General features: G+C 41.5%; 1 protein-coding gene across 4 annotated transcripts in view; it reads right to left on the reverse strand.

Moving 5' to 3' along the window:
* The window catches only part of APH1B (aph-1 homolog B, gamma-secretase subunit), a 202,761-nt gene that overhangs the window by 170,317 nt on the left and 15,500 nt on the right, over positions 1-16,944 (reverse strand). For 2 of the 4 annotated variants that reach the window (XR_004320375.1, XM_032480999.1), the window contains exons 5-6: positions 14,318-14,445; positions 10,160-10,354 (exon numbers count right to left, since the gene is read on the reverse strand). Coding sequence is in view for 3 of the 4 variants with exons in the window: in XM_032480999.1 (XP_032336890.1) it covers positions 10,187-10,354; positions 14,318-14,445 (296 nt within the window). In the remaining variant the exon portion in view is untranslated. Of the gene's footprint in view, positions 1-3,636; positions 6,635-6,877; positions 10,355-14,317; positions 14,446-16,944 lie in introns of those variants that run through there. The other 2 variants (XM_032480998.1, XM_032480997.1) reach the window with 2 other exon arrangements.

Here is a 16,944-nt window from a genome sequence, read left to right on the forward strand (position 1 = left end):
CCTTGTTTCCTGGCCAGAAGCTCCTACGTGTCATTCACAATAAGCCCCTCCAAGCCACACCTAAGTTTATGCTAAGGAGGTGATGAAGCTTGGAAGATGGGGGCTGGCTGCCAGAGGAACCAACCGTGTGACCAGAGGGCTGGAACTCAGCCCCACCCCCAGACTCCAGGGAGGGGAGAGGGGCTGGGAATTGAGCTCAATCACCAATGGTGAATGATTTGATCAAGCACACCTACTTAATGGAACCTCCACAAAAACCATGAGCAATGGGGTTCAAAGTGCTTACAACACATGGAGGTGCTGGGACGGTGGTGCACCCAGAGGGCACGGAAGCTCTGTGCCCTCTCTATACCTGGACCTATGTACCTCTTTATCTGGCTGGTCATCTGTATCATTTGTAATATCTTTATAATAAATTGGTAATTGTAAGTAAATGTTTCCCTGAGTTTTGTGAGCTGTTCTAGCAAATTATTAGACCTGAGGAAGCAGTCATGGGAACCTACAATTTATAGTCAGTGGTATAGATGACAACCTGGGACTTGCAACTGGTGTCTAAAGTTGGGGCAGTCTTATGGGGTTGTTCTACAATTTAACTCTGGCAGTTGATGGCAGAATTGAGTTAAACTGTAGAACACGCAGCTGGTGTCCACCAAGAACTGGAGAATTGCTTGGTGTGGAAAAACCCACACAGGTGGTGTCAGAAGTGCTGTAAGTAAAGGAAATGGTCTTTTTCTTTACTTCACTTCTCTCCTATCATTCAAAGTAATTTCCAGCTGACTTTCTCATCCCTCCTTATTCAAAAGCAGAGATTTAATGAGCAATGACTGTCTGCTAAGCACAGATAAAGTGACAGTGATTCAATCATGATTTAGATAGAGTACCGATACTCAATAATAACTGGTGTCACCATCTCATTTGAGGAGACAAACAGAAATCACGGATCATCATATAAAGAAGAGTAGTAAGAAAAGATGCCATGTGTCTATCAACAGAAGAATGGCTAAACAAACTGTGTATCCATAAGATGGAATACCATTCAGGAAAAGTTGCAGATTATTGACATATCCCAAGACATGGATGAAACTCAGTAAATTATGTTGAGGAAAGAAGTCAGACATAAGAGTACATTCTGTGTTATGCCATTTATATGAAGTTTAAGACAAGTGAAACCAACCTACAGCGATGGCGTTGGAGCCAGTGGTTGCCTCTGTGGAAGGGGACAGGGTGGCTAGAAAGGAACATGAGGGAACCACGTGGGGACAGGAAACGTTCCAGAGTTTGACTGGGGTGGTGGTGTTACAGGCATACACTTTTGTCAAAACTCATCCAACTGTACGCTTCAGACTTGTGCATCTTACTGTATGTAAATTATTCCTTGATTTAAAAAAAGTAAGTGTTAAGGAATCACGGTGGAGAAAGCCACTTGCTTTTTTGAGTCTAGTCAGGAAAGACTTCACAAAGGGTGACACTTGAGCAGGACCTTGAAGGGGGACTAAGCTGTTTTCTGGTTGCAGCTGGGTAAGTAGAGAGAGGCCTCCCTCAGGGATGTGTTTGAGAATGTGTGGGAGGGGAGGACAGGGACAGGTAGGGGGCAGGAAAATGGTTGGGATCAGAGTGTGAAAGACCTTGCATGATACACACCTTCTAATCAAAACAAAAAGAAATCATGGAAGTGCTTAGATTATGGTCTTGTCTGATTACATAAATAACATATGCTCACTTAAAAACATACAAATATTTAACTATGGAAAAAGTCAAAGCCCCCCAGAATCCTAACTCCCAAAATAGTCAGAGCTAATAATTTAATTTAATCTTTCCAGACTTTACATATGCTTGTGCATATTTTAACATTCATTTTAAAATTTTTAATAAAATGGATCCCACCTACTTTCACTATTGCATCCTTGGTACCTAGCACAACATCTGGCAAAAGAAAAATCATTAAATGGAAGAATGGTCTATACCTCGCTTTTGTTTTCCAGTATATTCTAAATATCCTCTTTCTTTCTAATGGCTGTCAAGTGCTCTGTAATTTGAGGTAAAGCTCTGACAGACATTTATTGCAAATTCCTTATGGTTACAAGACAATTACAAGATCCTCAGGTAGCTGGATGTACTTCTATAGGATTATTTCCTGGAAAAGGAACTGCTGGTTTGAAAAATGCCCATCTCACAAAAAAAAAAAAAAAAAAAAAAAGCCCATCTCAAAATTTTATAGATATAATAGATTTTGTTAAATTACCACCCAAAAGAATTGTACTGATTTGTTTTCTCACAAAATGCTGTTTCCACCATATTCTCAACAATTTTTTTTCATTGCGTTGAGATATAACTGACATATGGCATTATATAAATTTAAGGTGCAGAGTATGATTTGACTTACATGCATCATGAAATGATTATCACAGTAAGTTTAGTGAACAAGCATCATCTCATATAGATACATAATCAAATAGAAAAAAAGTTTGTGTGTGTGTGAGATGAGAATTTAGGATTTACTCTCTTACCAACTTTCATATAGAACACAGAGCAGTGTTAATTATATTCATGTTAATTATATTCATTCATTAATTATATTCATCCCTAGTACTCATTCATCTTATAACTGGAAGTTCGTTGTACCTTTTGATGGCTTTCACCTAATTCCCCCTTCTCCCACTCCCTACCAATGGTAGCCATAAATCTGATCTCTTTCTGAGTTTGTATGTATGTTTGTTTTTGAAGTGTAACTGACCTACAACACATAGTGATTTAGTATTCCTATACATTTCAAAATGATCACCATGATAAAGCTAGTTACAATGTGTCACCATCCAAAGATATTACATAGTTACTGACTATATTCCCCAAACTGTGCATTTCATACCCATGGCACTTATTTTGCAACAGGAAGTTTGTACCTCTTAATCCCCCTCACCTATTTCTTTCTTTTCCCCACCCTCCTCTCCTCTGGTTACCACCTGTTTGTTCTCAGCATCTATAACTCCATTTTGTTTCGTTATGTTTGCTCATCTGTTTTTCAGATTCCACATATATAAGCGAAATCACACAGTATTTGACTTTCTCTACTGACTTATTTCACATAGTATAATAACCTCTAGGTCCATCCATGTTGTTACAAATGGCAAGATTTCATTCTTTTTTATGGCTGAGTAATACTCCATGGCATATATACAGCATACCTTCTTTATCCAGTCATCTGTTGATAGGCACTTGGGTTGCTTCCACATCTTGGCTATTGTAAGTAATGCTGCAATGAACATAGGGGTGCACGTATCTTTTCTAATCAGTGTTTTTGTTCTCTTTGGATAATACCCAGGACTTATTTCACATTTCTATTTTTAACTTTTTGAGGTATCTCCGTACTATTTTCCACAGTGGCTGCACCAATTTACATTCCCACCAACAGTGTATAAGGATTTCTTTTCTCCGCAACCCTGCCAACACTTGTTATTTGCGATCCTTTTGACGGCAGCCATTCTGGCAGGTGTGAGGTGGTATCTCGTGGTTTTGATTTGCACTTCCCTGATGATTAGTGATACTCAGCATCTTTTTCATGTGCCTGTTGGCCATCTGCCTGTCTTCCTTGGAAAAATGTCTATTCAGATCCTTGGCCCAGTTTTTATTTGGGATGTTTTTTTCTTTGATGTTGAGTTTTATGCATTCTTTGTATATTTTGGGTGTTAACCTCTTATCAGATATATTGCTTGCAAATATCTTCCACCATTCAACAGGTGGCCTTTTTGTGTTGTTGACAGTTTCCATCACTGTGCAAAAGCTTTTTAGTTTGACACAGCTCCATTTATTTTTGCTTTTGTTTCCCCTGAGACATACCAAAAACAATATTACTAAGACCGATGTCAAAGAGTCCTGCCTACGTTTTCTTCTAGACATTTGATGGTTTTATGTGTCTGTTTTCATGCCAACACTACACTGTTTTGATTACTACAGTCTTATAACAGCTCTCTCTCTCTTTTTAATGTTTGGTAAAATTCTTCATTGAAGCCTTCTAGGAATTTCTTTATGTAAACTACAAAATTCAATGTCCTTAATAGATATAGGGGACTTCTGGTTAGCTCCAACATGTAAAGAGCTTGAAAGCTGGCACTCCCACACTTACAATAAGAAAACATTAAACAAACTGAAAATCGCTTTTCTTGACCCCATCAGAGAACTGAGGTCTCAGGACAAGCCGTCATCCTGAAATCTGGAGAGACAGGTGAATCCAGAGAGTCACAGCTGGGTGTGCTTAGCTAGAGCAGAAGCTGTTGGAGCCATAAGCTGGCAGGGACACTTAAATGCTGATTTTGACAAATTGCTAGAGTCTGAGGATGGAATAGCATAAAAGTGAGAAATTCCTAAGACTAGCATACAGTCTTAGGAGCCCCACAATTTTGGGGATTTTATCTCCAGGACCCCACCAGATTCTTAGAGTGGAGAGCCTTCCATAGCCCTGGCAGGGAAAGGGTTAGGCTAATCATTGACAAATATGCACGGAGTGTTCTCCATAATAAAGGCCTTTTGTCTCCAGCAAAAAAGACAGCAAGGCCCTTGGAACAGCCTTACTTCCCCTGGGAGAAGGGCATCTCTCCCACTCCATCCCCCTTTAGCCTGCCTGTCTCCCCTAAGGGGAGGAAAAGAGCTAAGAGAGACTTGGTGAGGGACGTAGTTCCACCAAAAAACTGAAATTTACTATTAAGATTACAGGTTACATCCCCTCTACTGCCACACCAACAGGGCTCCAACGTAAGAACAGTGACTTCAGCTTAAAGAGCTGCAAGACGTAGACTCACTTTGAGGAGAAGCATGTGGGGAAGCCCAAAGTCAAGAGGAGAGACAAAAACAAGGGCACTAAGGGACTCTGAAAGCTCTGGTACTGAGAGCTGCAGCAAACATTAAATATAGCCCAGTTCTGGCCCAGACTAACACAAAACTTCCACCAAAGGCCTATTTACTTCACTTCCCATTACCCACTACATGATGCCCAGCTTTCAATAAATCATTGCAAGGCATGTTTAAGAGGCAAGAAAGAACACAGTCTGAAGAACTACAGGGATATTCAGATTTTCGATTTCTTCTTGAGTGAGGCCCTTTTTTTTTTTAAAGGAATCTATTTTGTCCAAGTTTGTAATTTACTGGCATTAAGTTGTCCATAACATTCCCTTTTTATTTATTAATGTAGAGTCTGTAGTCATGTCTCCTCTTATTCCTGATATTCATAATTTGTGCCCTCTTCCTTTTTTTTCCTTATCAATCTGGCCAGAGCTTTATCAATTCCATTGATTTTCTCTAAGAACCAGATTTTTGTTTTATTGATTTCTCCATTTCTGCCTTCTATTTGATTTCTGCTGTTTTCTTCATTACTTCCTTTCTTCTGCTTATTTTAGCTTCAGTTTGCTCCTCTTTTTGTAGTTTCTTAGGTAGAAGCTTAAGCGCTTGTTTTTAAACATTTTAGCTTTATCTATGAGCATTTAAAACTAAAAACTTTCCACTCTATTCCCTCTCAGGGCCTTTGCTTTGGCAACTATCCCCTCTCCTGCAGCATCAGCTTCTCCCTTTCCACTGAATCATCCCCTCTTCATATAAACATGCTGTTACAGTATCATATGATATATTATAATATATTATACATTATAGGGGAAAAAGCAATACAAAAGGGGAGAGGAGGGGAAGGGAGGAAATGCCCTCTCTTGCCCCTACATCCTCCTCAGGCTATCATCCCGTTCCCCAACTAAAATTACATGGCTATCTATACGCCATATGCTGCGCCTACTTCCTTATCTCCCGGTCTCTACAATCTACTCCATTTAGGTGTTTACCCATACAGTGAAACTGCTCTTCTCAAGGTCACCAGAAAATTCCACCTCCCCACATGTAACGACCAATTCTTACTCCCCACCTTCCTCACTGCTCAGCAGCATTTGACATGCTTCCTCTTGGCTCTCATCCTCCTGGTTTTCCTCCTTTCCTCGGTGACGACTCTCCCTGCCCTTTCCAACCTGTCAACTGGAGTGCCCCAGCGAGCCGTCCTCAGTCCCCGCCTTTTGATGTACATCCGTTACCCTGGTGCCCTTCATCCACTCCTAAAACTTTGTAAGTATCACCTTACGTATTCGCACTATTTATATTATATCATAATTTGTAGTGTATTTTGTAGTTGCCTTAAAGTAATATTTGTATGTTTTAATCTCAGCAGTTAGATTATATATTCCCTGGGAACAAAGATCTCTACCATCTGGTTCTTTTCCATTCATTCAATATCTAACACAATGTTCTGCGCATGATAAGCCCTGATTAAACACTGTAGACCCCACCTCTGATTTTGCTCAAGCACTGAAAGTATGTACAGTTTTACTATTAGGTAGAAGCAGAATTTACAGTGACCCACACAAGCTACAAGTGCCACCTACAAATTACTGGACCTTAAAGCCAGCACCTGCTCAGGGCTCATAATCTACCGTCGTCACCTTAGAATGTGTCAAGTCCCCAATTCTTTTGCTGAGGCTGAGACCATACGCCAGTTGAGTGGTTCCTTCTATTCAGCGTTTTCAATGAGATGAAGATAAAATTTGCAGTTCTTTCCATTGGAGGTTTCCATGTGTTGAGGCTGGTCACCGAGAAATTCCTGTTCCAACTAAATACCAAACAGTTCACAATTAAACTGGAGCCACAATGTCAGTGAGGAGGCACCAAAGAAAATGTATATGAATCTGGGCTGTTACCTGAGGAGCGTGCACTTTTTCCGTTACCTTACCAGTTGGACCAAAGAGTCCTTGGTTCCTGAAGATATTTCACCCAATTAACACAGTTAACACAAACCCGGAGAAGGATACTGAAGGATACGCTATTCCAAACAAGAGGAAACATGAGAAACAAGTAGTGACAAACAATCTTTTTATTGTTCGCTGAAAAACACAGGTCTGGAAAGAGTCTATTGCATTGAGTATTGAATGCAAAGTCTGACATTGCAAACATATAAGACATAACAGTGTAACTCAAATAAAATGATTCATACGGTGCAGAGAGACAGTGCCCATGCCTCTGAACACTAAAATTTAATGGAATGAAGTAAAGCCTTTCATTAAATGAGAAATGTAAACATTGCAATCATAAACAAAGTGCCTAAGCAAAGAACTTTAAAATCATTTTGTTGTGACATCTACTTTGTCTACCTGGAGTTAGGAATGCTGGGGCCCAGGATGCAGCCAACAAAAAGCTAGCACTCACAAGGAGCTCTTGCCAGGAAGCAGGCTGCCGAAGCCCAAGGCGGGCTGCCAGCCTGGTGTCCCTGGAGCCCTCAGGCCCACTCTGACCACCAGTCCCTGGCTCGGGGCTAGTTTGAGGCGAGAGTACCAGGTAGGAGGGCGCTTCTGCCACGACTGCTTATGCTGCACCAACTCTACGGATAAGGTCGCCTAGCATTTTTGATGTGTTAGCTGTCACTCTCAGCAAACACTGAATGTGCTGGAGAAGAAAAATATTAACATTGGGAACAAAAGTCACTTTCTGTTCAGTCTACAGATACCATTTATTCCTTTCAGTCGTGCTTTCACTAAGATGCTCAGAGGCTGTTACTACAAAGCTGCCAGTCAGGTAGGCCAGGATCCAGGTAACAGAACTCCAGTTACAACTACCAACTCAAATGAGTCAAAAATAAATACAAGTTTATTAGAGAGCCAAAATCAGTCTCTATTATTCACATGGCAAGATAGTCAAGTGCTGCAACAATCTCCACATTCCAGGGTTAATTTGGAATACAGCCATATTCCCTCCAAACTGAGAAGGCCCTTTGTGGAGAACACACAAGATTACCACCACCGCCTCCCCTCCAAATGCTATCACGGCTCAGAAAGCTCATTATAGATAACAAATGCAAAAAATAAAAATTAAAAAAAAAAGCACATCTCAATATATACACAGCGACAGAGGAAGACTATCCTCCTGCTGGGCTTCCTTGGCACCAGGCAAAGCAAGGCTACTGGCAACAATAGTGCTTAAGCTGACTACGGCAATGCTCACAAGTAAGGATACAAAGCTCCTTTATTTCTGGGTAGTCAAGGATTATTAAATAATTTCCTGAACTCAGATAACAGTCTCACCATCCAAGAAAGTTTTCTTCTTGCCCGAGATGTTTTTATAAATGAGATTTCACAATATCCCGGGTTCTTTACTTAATATTAAACTAATGCTCCAAGGACATCCTCTGAGCTCAAGTATGAGTAATATTAATATTCTCAGATTTTTCTACACTGTACAGATCAGCAGCTATTTCATGAGACTATCCATTTAAGAGATGTGTAAGTCAACAGTAATAACCAACTCTACTTTTCTTATCCTGTGCATCAAAGAACACCATGCTCCAAAAGGAACAAGGACCAGTTCAATGGGTATCTTGTCCCCCTCAACTCTGCACAATTTCACTATTCAGTTGCTATGTCCTTGACTCTACCTATGACTCATCTAGTCTAAAGAAAATCTTGTATAAAGGTGGAAAATCGCAGACCCCAATGGAAGCATTACTGTTAGTGCTAAAGTAAACTTTAGGGGAGTAACTATAATTGTTTATGGAGCTGTTTACAGCCTTGCTTATGGGACTGTTACAGCCTTGCTAGAAACCCTTCTTAAACCCCTAAATTGAAAAATTCTAATAATTTAAACATGAGAGGGGATTTCATTCATAAAGGTCTAGTTCACATGGAAGGTTCTGGTCCCTGGAATGACATGTGGCTAGCCCAAAAGACTGGCCGCGTTTCCATTTGCAACGTGCCCATTACGCTTCCCACCACAGTCCTGTCAAACGCTTCCATCTGTCCAGCCACTGGTGAGCCCCCTCACCGCTGCTTCTGTTTCTTTTGGCTGTTCTGCTGTACATATGGGATTCACTGAGGTTCTCACTTTAATGTGTAGGCAATTTCCATTTCACACCACCAGCTCCCTAAAAACCACTAACTAAACCACCAACTGAGAACAATTTCTAGTCAGTAAAGGCACAATTCTTTATGAAGGGAACCAAAAGGGTTGATCGGAAGCTGAACAAACACCTTAGATACTCCTGTAGAGGGAATGCTATGGCCAAAACCCAGAGACATTTACTACGTCTAAAGATTATACGGATTATGTAAAAGCATGAATTTGGCAATTTAAGACACATTTCCAATTTTCCATTATACCATTTTGGGGGGAAGTGCTAGTTAGTATTCCAGGAGCTAACTGGAAGTGTCAACCCCACCCTGGCTCGTTTTCCTCCTGCTTTTAGTAAACTTGTGCCGGCTCCAGTGAAGCCGGTCCCAGGGCGCACCACTCAGCAACCTGCAGAGCCGCTCAGCGATAGAACAACGGGCTTCAGCCCAACTGGTCTGGCAGCTGGAACTCAGCTGGTAAACACCGCCTTGGGGCAGAGCCCATGAGAAGCTTTAAACCCAGGAAAGACTAACAGAAGATGCACAAAAATTCTTGGTTTTATAATATCTTCCCAGGAAGTCAGGAAATAATTGTTTATGCTCAAATCTATGCTCAAAAACAATGTAATGCCTCCAAAAAGCAAAATCAAGAATGGAAAAACTACAGAAAAATGTAGTTTAATAAGCAGTAGCTGACTTTGGCTGAAATACCACAGTAAGTCAGTGCAACTTATTACTGTAGTTAGAAGCACAGCCCGCCGTGCTCTCATAAAACACAGCACTGGCGGAGTACGTGAGAACAGCTCACAGAGATGACAGCCCTTTAGCATCGGGAGACTTCAGAACTGAAAAAGACAAACGCTAACTAGGATTTGACATTCAAATATTTACTTGCTCAACACAAGCTGAGTGAGGAGACGGCTAAACATACCGTTCTTTCTTACTTATGGTATTCTCAGGAAGTTCCTATTTGGACACCGATGGTTCTCAACTTGGCTGCACATCGGAGTCATCTAAGAAGCTTTAAAAAAATTACCATATGTCCAGACAATTAAATCTGGAGGGTGGAGCCCAGAAATCAGTTTACCTTCCGTCTCCCCAGGTGATTCTTAAATTCAGCCAGCTGCACACCACTCGTGCATCCCTTTCAGAAAGCCACTGCATGAAAGCCACATCGTATTTGTCTTTTCTAAATTTCACCAGGAAAAGGGATTTTTAGAAAAAGGCACAGTTGTGCTTCCTCTAAAGACGCAGCTTACTGTTTGTGAAGGGCTGGTCCTCGGAGGTTATCTGGAGCGCTGGTTGAAAAGGAGGAAGTCCTTGTCCTGGCAAAGCAAGCAGAGCTTCAGGCTTCGGCAGCTGCCTCCAGAAACAAAGAACGCCCAAGTGCCCGTGAGCACCATGATGATGTACGCTGACACCAGGTTTAAGCCATGATGTGGACTTATGAAGGTCTGCAGAGGGAAAGTAAGTCAGCTCGAGTAGTAACAGCAAGCTTATTAAACATGTGGAATAACTAAAGATTAGGGAAAATAGGAAACACTTTCAATAGCTGAGGTGTGCTTCACGAAACATGTGTTGAAGAGCACCAGGACCCACAGACAGACGACTAACCTCGTCAACAGACACTAGCCCGGAGATCTCTGCTTTGCTATGTTCAAATGGCAACTCTAGAAGGTAATCAAAAGCCAGACCTAATGAAATACCCAACAGAAGACACATGCTACATAACCTGGGCCCAGTTTATAGCATTTCTCTGTTAACTGGCTCTTAGAATTTGTAAAACAAGTGAGACAAGATACTTCAGTATAAATCCTTAGTATTCAAGGGAGCGTGAGGAAAGGGCATCCCTTTTTCAATTGCTGTGGGTTCCAAAAGTTCATTTAAAAAACACTGGCGAGATGCCAAGAGGTACCAGTGCAGACCACAGTGCCTATCCTAATGCGCTGATCGTCATGTCATCCAAATCTGGGTGACAGTTGGGTTTCCCCAGGGACACCTGATCCGCAGAGCTGATCAACGTGCTAAAGGAGCTTACACGCTAGTAAGGGAGACAGGTAGTGAATGAAGCAACAAATAAATAGTTACAAATTGTGATGAATGCTAGGACAGAATAACTGTAACTGAGATGGTGCCAGCATAGGTAAGAACAACATGATCCACTTAGGGTGGTCAAGGAAAGTTCACTGAAACTGAGACATGCAGGAGGAGTGAGCCAGCCTGTATAGACTGAGGGAGAGAACCAATGGTGGGCAAGGAGTTCAGTGCAGCTGAGAGCCTGAGCGTCCATATTAACAATGTATCTAGATGGAGAGGAAGCACCAGAGATGAGACAAGAGAGGAAGGCAGGGGCCAGCACGTTGGGACTAGTAGCACGTTGGCAGGGAGAGTGGGTTTTATCCCCAGTGCAATGGAAGGTCACAGAAGGCTGTTTTAGGTCAGGGAGCTGAATGATTTTAGATTTTTAAAACTGCAGAGAATGGATTAAAGGAGGATCTGGTGAAAGCAGAGAGGCTAGTTAGGATGATTTTGCACTCGAACAGGAGAGTACAGGATGGTGACTTAGACCAGGGTGGTGGTGGGAGAGGTGGAGAGAGTGGATGATGTGAACTGAGAGGACTTGCTGATGGATGGAATGTGGAGAAAGGGAAGGTCAAGAATGACTTCCATGTTTCTGGCCTTAGGTAAATGGTGATGCTATCTCACCATGGGGAAAGAGTAAGCTTGGAGTGATGGGCGAGATTTGCGTCTAAAGAGGAAATGCTAAGAATAACACGCCTGTGAGATTTCAAAAAGTAGATGTCAGGTAAGCAGTAAGATACGAGCATGGAAGCACAGTCCATAAACGGCATTAAAGCCATGGCTATGAGTGTGATTACCCAGGGCGCTACTGGAAAGAGAAGGGAAAAGAGGGGTAGAGCCCAAGCTCTGAGGACATTTATAAACTATCCTGTTTAGCATCAAGGAGCAAATTAAAACTGTCAACACCACCCCACTGGTTTGACTCTAATTGAAAAAGAGTCAGCAAAGAGGTCTGAGAAGAGGAAACAGTGAGAGAAGAGGGAACCAGGACGGCTTGATGCACAAGTCAGAAGAGGAAATGTTTCAAAGAGGGGTGGCCAACTCTTTCTACAGGCTGCGGAGATGAAAAAAGAAAAATGTCCATCCGATGTGGGGAAAGGGAGCTCCTTTGTGATCTCACCAGTAAGATCAGTAATAGGCTAAAGTCTAAAAAGTCTGGAAGTTTATTCCACCGGCGTCTGCTACAGCTGACCACTCTTTCCCCCCGGAGCACTGGGCTTCAGGACACCTGGCTCCTGGTTTCCGCCCCACTTCACTCAGCTGCTCCTTCACAGTCTCCTCCTCTTTCCCCAGCCTCAAGGTTGGAATGTCCCAGGGCTTAGTCCTCGGGCCTCTTCTCTTGTCTGCTTATACTTACTCTTTGTAATCATCTTTTCTAGCCTGGATTTCTCTCCCTAACTCCAGACTTTCTCATCCAGCCGCCTAACTGACATCCCCACTTGGATGCGCAGTAGGCCCTGCAAGGTACTGTGCCCAGAGAGAACTCCTGATCTCCCTCACAGGCCTGCCCATCCCAGCTGATGACAAGTCCATCCGTCTAGCTGTCCAGGCCAAGAACTTTGGAGACACCCTTGGCTCCTCTTCTTTCTCTCTCATGCCTTATCCAGTCCATCAGGAAAAACCATTGGCTCTTTCAAAAATAAGTCCTGAATCTGATCATTTCTCATTACCTCCACTGCTGTCTCACCTGAGTTGTCACCATCCTTCTCTTGATGACTGTAATCTCTTCCCCTTTTACAGTCTACTCTGAACACGGCAAAGCGATCCCTTTAAAACAGGATTCAAATCACTTCCCTCTACTCACCAGGGCTGATACCTTACAGTAACTCCCATTTCTTGAAGAGTTAAAAGCCCAAGTCCTGCATTATCTAGACGTGGTTCTCACCCCCAATCTCTACTGCCCTCTCCAACTTCAAATGTGTGACAGTATCTCCTACTAGCTTCCCCTGCGCACTCTATTCTGGCCACCCTTGCTTCCGTAAACATGCCAAGCATGTTCTCTAGTCTTAGGAATTTGCCACTGGCTGATTAGTCCATGATGCTCTTTCCCCAGACAGCCACATGACCAACTTTACTTCAGTTCATTGCTCAAATGTCACCCTCACAATAAAGCCTACTTTGACTACCTAGTTCAAAAACTCAACATCCCCAGCCCCCACACTCTGGATCCCCCTTAACCTGCTCTACTTCTCCTGTTTTCCCACAGCACCTATCAATTTCTAACATACTACACAGTTTTTTATTTATTATGTCTATTGCTTATTGCCTTTCTCTCTCCACTAGATTGTAAAAGCAGGGATCTTTGTTTTGTTCACCAAATTGTCTTGCTCACCTGGAACAGTGCCTGGAACTTAGAAGGCACTCAATACTTGCCGAATGAATGAGTAGTCAACTGGATCCCTAAGAAGGACATGTGCTTTTTCTTGTAACTTCCTTTCTTATTATAAAAGCGCACGTAGTAGGAAATTTGGAACGTGCCAAAAACTATGAAGAATAAAAGAATCTACCGAGAGATAAATGCTGTTAATATTTTAATGCATTCTCTCTCCAGTCTTTCTTCCATGAAGATCTGGCTTTATATAGTTGACCTCATACTAAGGGTAACTTTGGTATCCTGTACCACCAAAAGATTTTAGGTAGTGAAGGCAACAAGATTGTATTTTAGATGCATCAGAGGACAAGAACCCAGTATAAGAAAACCTGATATAAACTCTAAATGGATGGAGAGGAGGGAAATATGAGGCAGGACACCTCAGAAGGAGACTTTTCATACGAAAGGTGAGAAATGACAGAGGTCTGCACTAGGCAGTGGCAGGGATAGTTCTGATGTAAATACAGGACTAGTTACAATTAAAGTCAGACCAAAACATTAAATAGTGCTTAGAAAATACATGAAATGCGAAAAGTAGAAAAACAAGTGACCAATCACTTGTTAAGCAAACTGTAATATAATTTTTATGTAATGATATAAAGTCATTAAAATTTAAATATTATAAGGATTTATAATGACACAGAAATTGCCTAAGACATATTACACAACATAAGCAAAATATAATGTAAGACTACCTCAGGTTTGACCATACCCATTAGAAGACATATACCAAAAAAAAAAAAAAAAAAAAACTTGTGTGAGATCAACCAACAAATTAATAGTTGTCTTTCTATGGTAAGACCTAGGTGATTTATCTATTGATAACTTATTCATTCTCTTCAATGACTGTTTTGAATTTCCTCATTTTCCCAGGAACACATATCTCATTTAGAGTGGAATCTACCACTTTAGATATGCAGACTTGAGCTCCAAAACACAGTCTGAGCACAGCGGCAATACTCACCAGGGCTGACACCAGCAGGTGGGTCAGAAAAACCACGAGAAGGGAGTACCACTTTTTCTTCTCACAGCCATCAAAAAACACAATGCCCCAGAACACGTGCAGCAGTATGATCACCAGCGTCATGAAAGCTGAAAGACAGGCAGCCATCAGCACCCAGGGACACAGACAACAGACGCCAAACCCCAGTGAACCCCGAGTCCTGGGACGCAGGCTCTTGGGTGCTCCACACGTCGGTGAGAGCTCAGCCACCACCTGACACGCAGGACCCTGACGCATATTTGCTTGAATGGTAACTTGAAAGCAACATTTCTAAATGACGGGGTCAACTCTGCAGTAACTGCTCATCTAGAATGTGAACTGTGGAACCAAAAAGTCAGCTTGGATCTGGCGTCCAAGGAGTTTCTCTGAGGAATGCAATAAAACTACTGTGGTATCTAATCAGCTTTTCCCAGTTAGCCTTCTGCACTAATTAGGAGAAACATTTCTCAATTAAAAGGAGCATGTTTGATTTAAACAAGTCTTCTCACTACAGTGGAATTCCTCCTTGGATTTCTTTTTAAGGCCAGTGGAAGAAAAAAATGTAAGAAATTTCAATAATTATCTAAGATTCTTCTTAAGGGACTGAAACTGAACTGAATCAGCACACACAGGTTTCTCTACGGAATACTCTGTGTATGTGTGTCCTGTGTCCTGGATCACATTCTTTACTTAAAATGGGCACGTTTTACATATTCTGAAAGTTCTCATATTTAAAAAAAAAAAAAAAGGCATACAGATTTCCTTTTCAGGCCACATAATAAGATACCATTAACACCCATAGCCTGGCAAAAATGCAAGCCTGACAGTTGTCTTTCACACTGCGGGCAGGCGAGCAATCTAGGATTACCTAGTGAAGGTGAATATTTGCATTCTCTATTTCACTCCAGCAATCCTGCAGCTAGATCCATACAGCTGTTCCTTGGTATCCTTGGAGGATTAGTTCCAGGAGCCTCCACAGATACCAAAATCTGCAGATGCTCAAGTCTGTTACATAAAACGGCATAATACTTGCATATAACCTAGCACAGCCTCCACTGAATACTTTAAATCACCTCAAGGTTACTTATAATACTTCATATAATGTAAATGTATAAATAGTTATAAATGCAATGTAAATTCTATGTAAGTAAGTTGCTGGAGCCAGGCAAATACAAGTTTTGTTTTTTGGAACTTTCTGGGATTATCTTTTCCTTAGTATTTTTGATCCATGGTTGGTTGAATCTGTGGATACTAAACCCACGGATATGGAAGGCTGATTGTACACTGAAGCAGTTGGTTTTCGAATTAACAGATCACTGGCAACTTTTTAGAAATGGGGACCCACTCCAGGCCTCCTGAATCTGACAAAATAAGCCCAGCAATCTGTTTTTAAACAGCCCTCCAAGTGATTCTGATGCACGATCAAGTTTGAGAACCACTGCTCTAGAGAAACCCTCGTCTATTTGCATGAGAAGATATATATATGTATGTATGTGGATCAGCACTGTTCATAATAACAAAAAATGCCCATCATTACCAGAATGGGTAAATTGCAGTGTATTCACACAATGGAATAATATGTGATCTACAATATAAATGATCTCAAGAATATAATGTTGAGTGGGGGGAAAGCATATTGTGGGGAAAATGTCCATTACTTCAGTTATACAAAGCCAAAAGCAAACTATTAAAAAGACAACTTGTGATGGAGGAAAGCAAGTCATTGTATCTAGTGATAGCATAAATAAAGTACAAAAGGGATGTTTTAAAAAAAAAAAAAAACTTCAGGACTATGGTAGACTAAACTAAAATGATGTACGTTAACCCCAGTGATGACCCTGGAAAGAAAAGTTACCCCAAAGATAGGTGCCTGCTTATGTGATGGTGTAGAGATGAGCTGACTTGAAAACACCCATCAGTTAGTACTATGTCAGGAAAAACCAGAGTAGAAATTGTAAACTACATAGACACAAACACTCACATTCTAAGGTTTTTCTAAAGCCCATATGTCAATCAAATGCCAAGAGAAAGCAATGACACCATAAACATGTCATCTATTTGTCAGCTACGTGAAATGAAAATTGAAATCGAGTCGGTATTGCTAAGGGAGCTCTCAAAACTGGAGCCAGGAGGCCATGAAGGAAGTGCTACTTAGGCATATCTCAGCCGGGATGGCATCTGACCTTTGACCTGATTTAGTCATCCAGGATACCTGCCAGAAACTCAAGATATTTATCGAAGCCTTGCCTTAAAATAACTCATGACAGTCTATGCACTCATCAGGCCCCTACCCTAAATCAATGTGTGACAAATATTTTCTGACGTGTCAGTGTCAATCATAATTCTCATCAGGCAACTTTTAACAACCTCGTGGCTTTTTGTCTTTATAAGCCCCCGACTCTTTCTCTTCCTTGGAACACTCTTTTGAGGTTACCGAATCTGTGTCTCCCGAATTGTAATTCTTAAGACCCCAAGTAAACTCTTTTCTTATTTGCAGCCTCCTGCATTATTTTTTGTTTGATAGCAGTATTTGCATGTGTTACCATGAATACTGAAACCAGCCAATCATCCTTCTATGATCAAGTCCTACAGTTCAGCTACTTGGAAAA

This window comes from Camelus ferus, chromosome 6, assembly GCF_009834535.1.
Source record: "Camelus ferus isolate YT-003-E chromosome 6, BCGSAC_Cfer_1.0, whole genome shotgun sequence".
NCBI lineage: Eukaryota > Metazoa > Chordata > Mammalia > Artiodactyla > Camelidae > Camelus > Camelus ferus.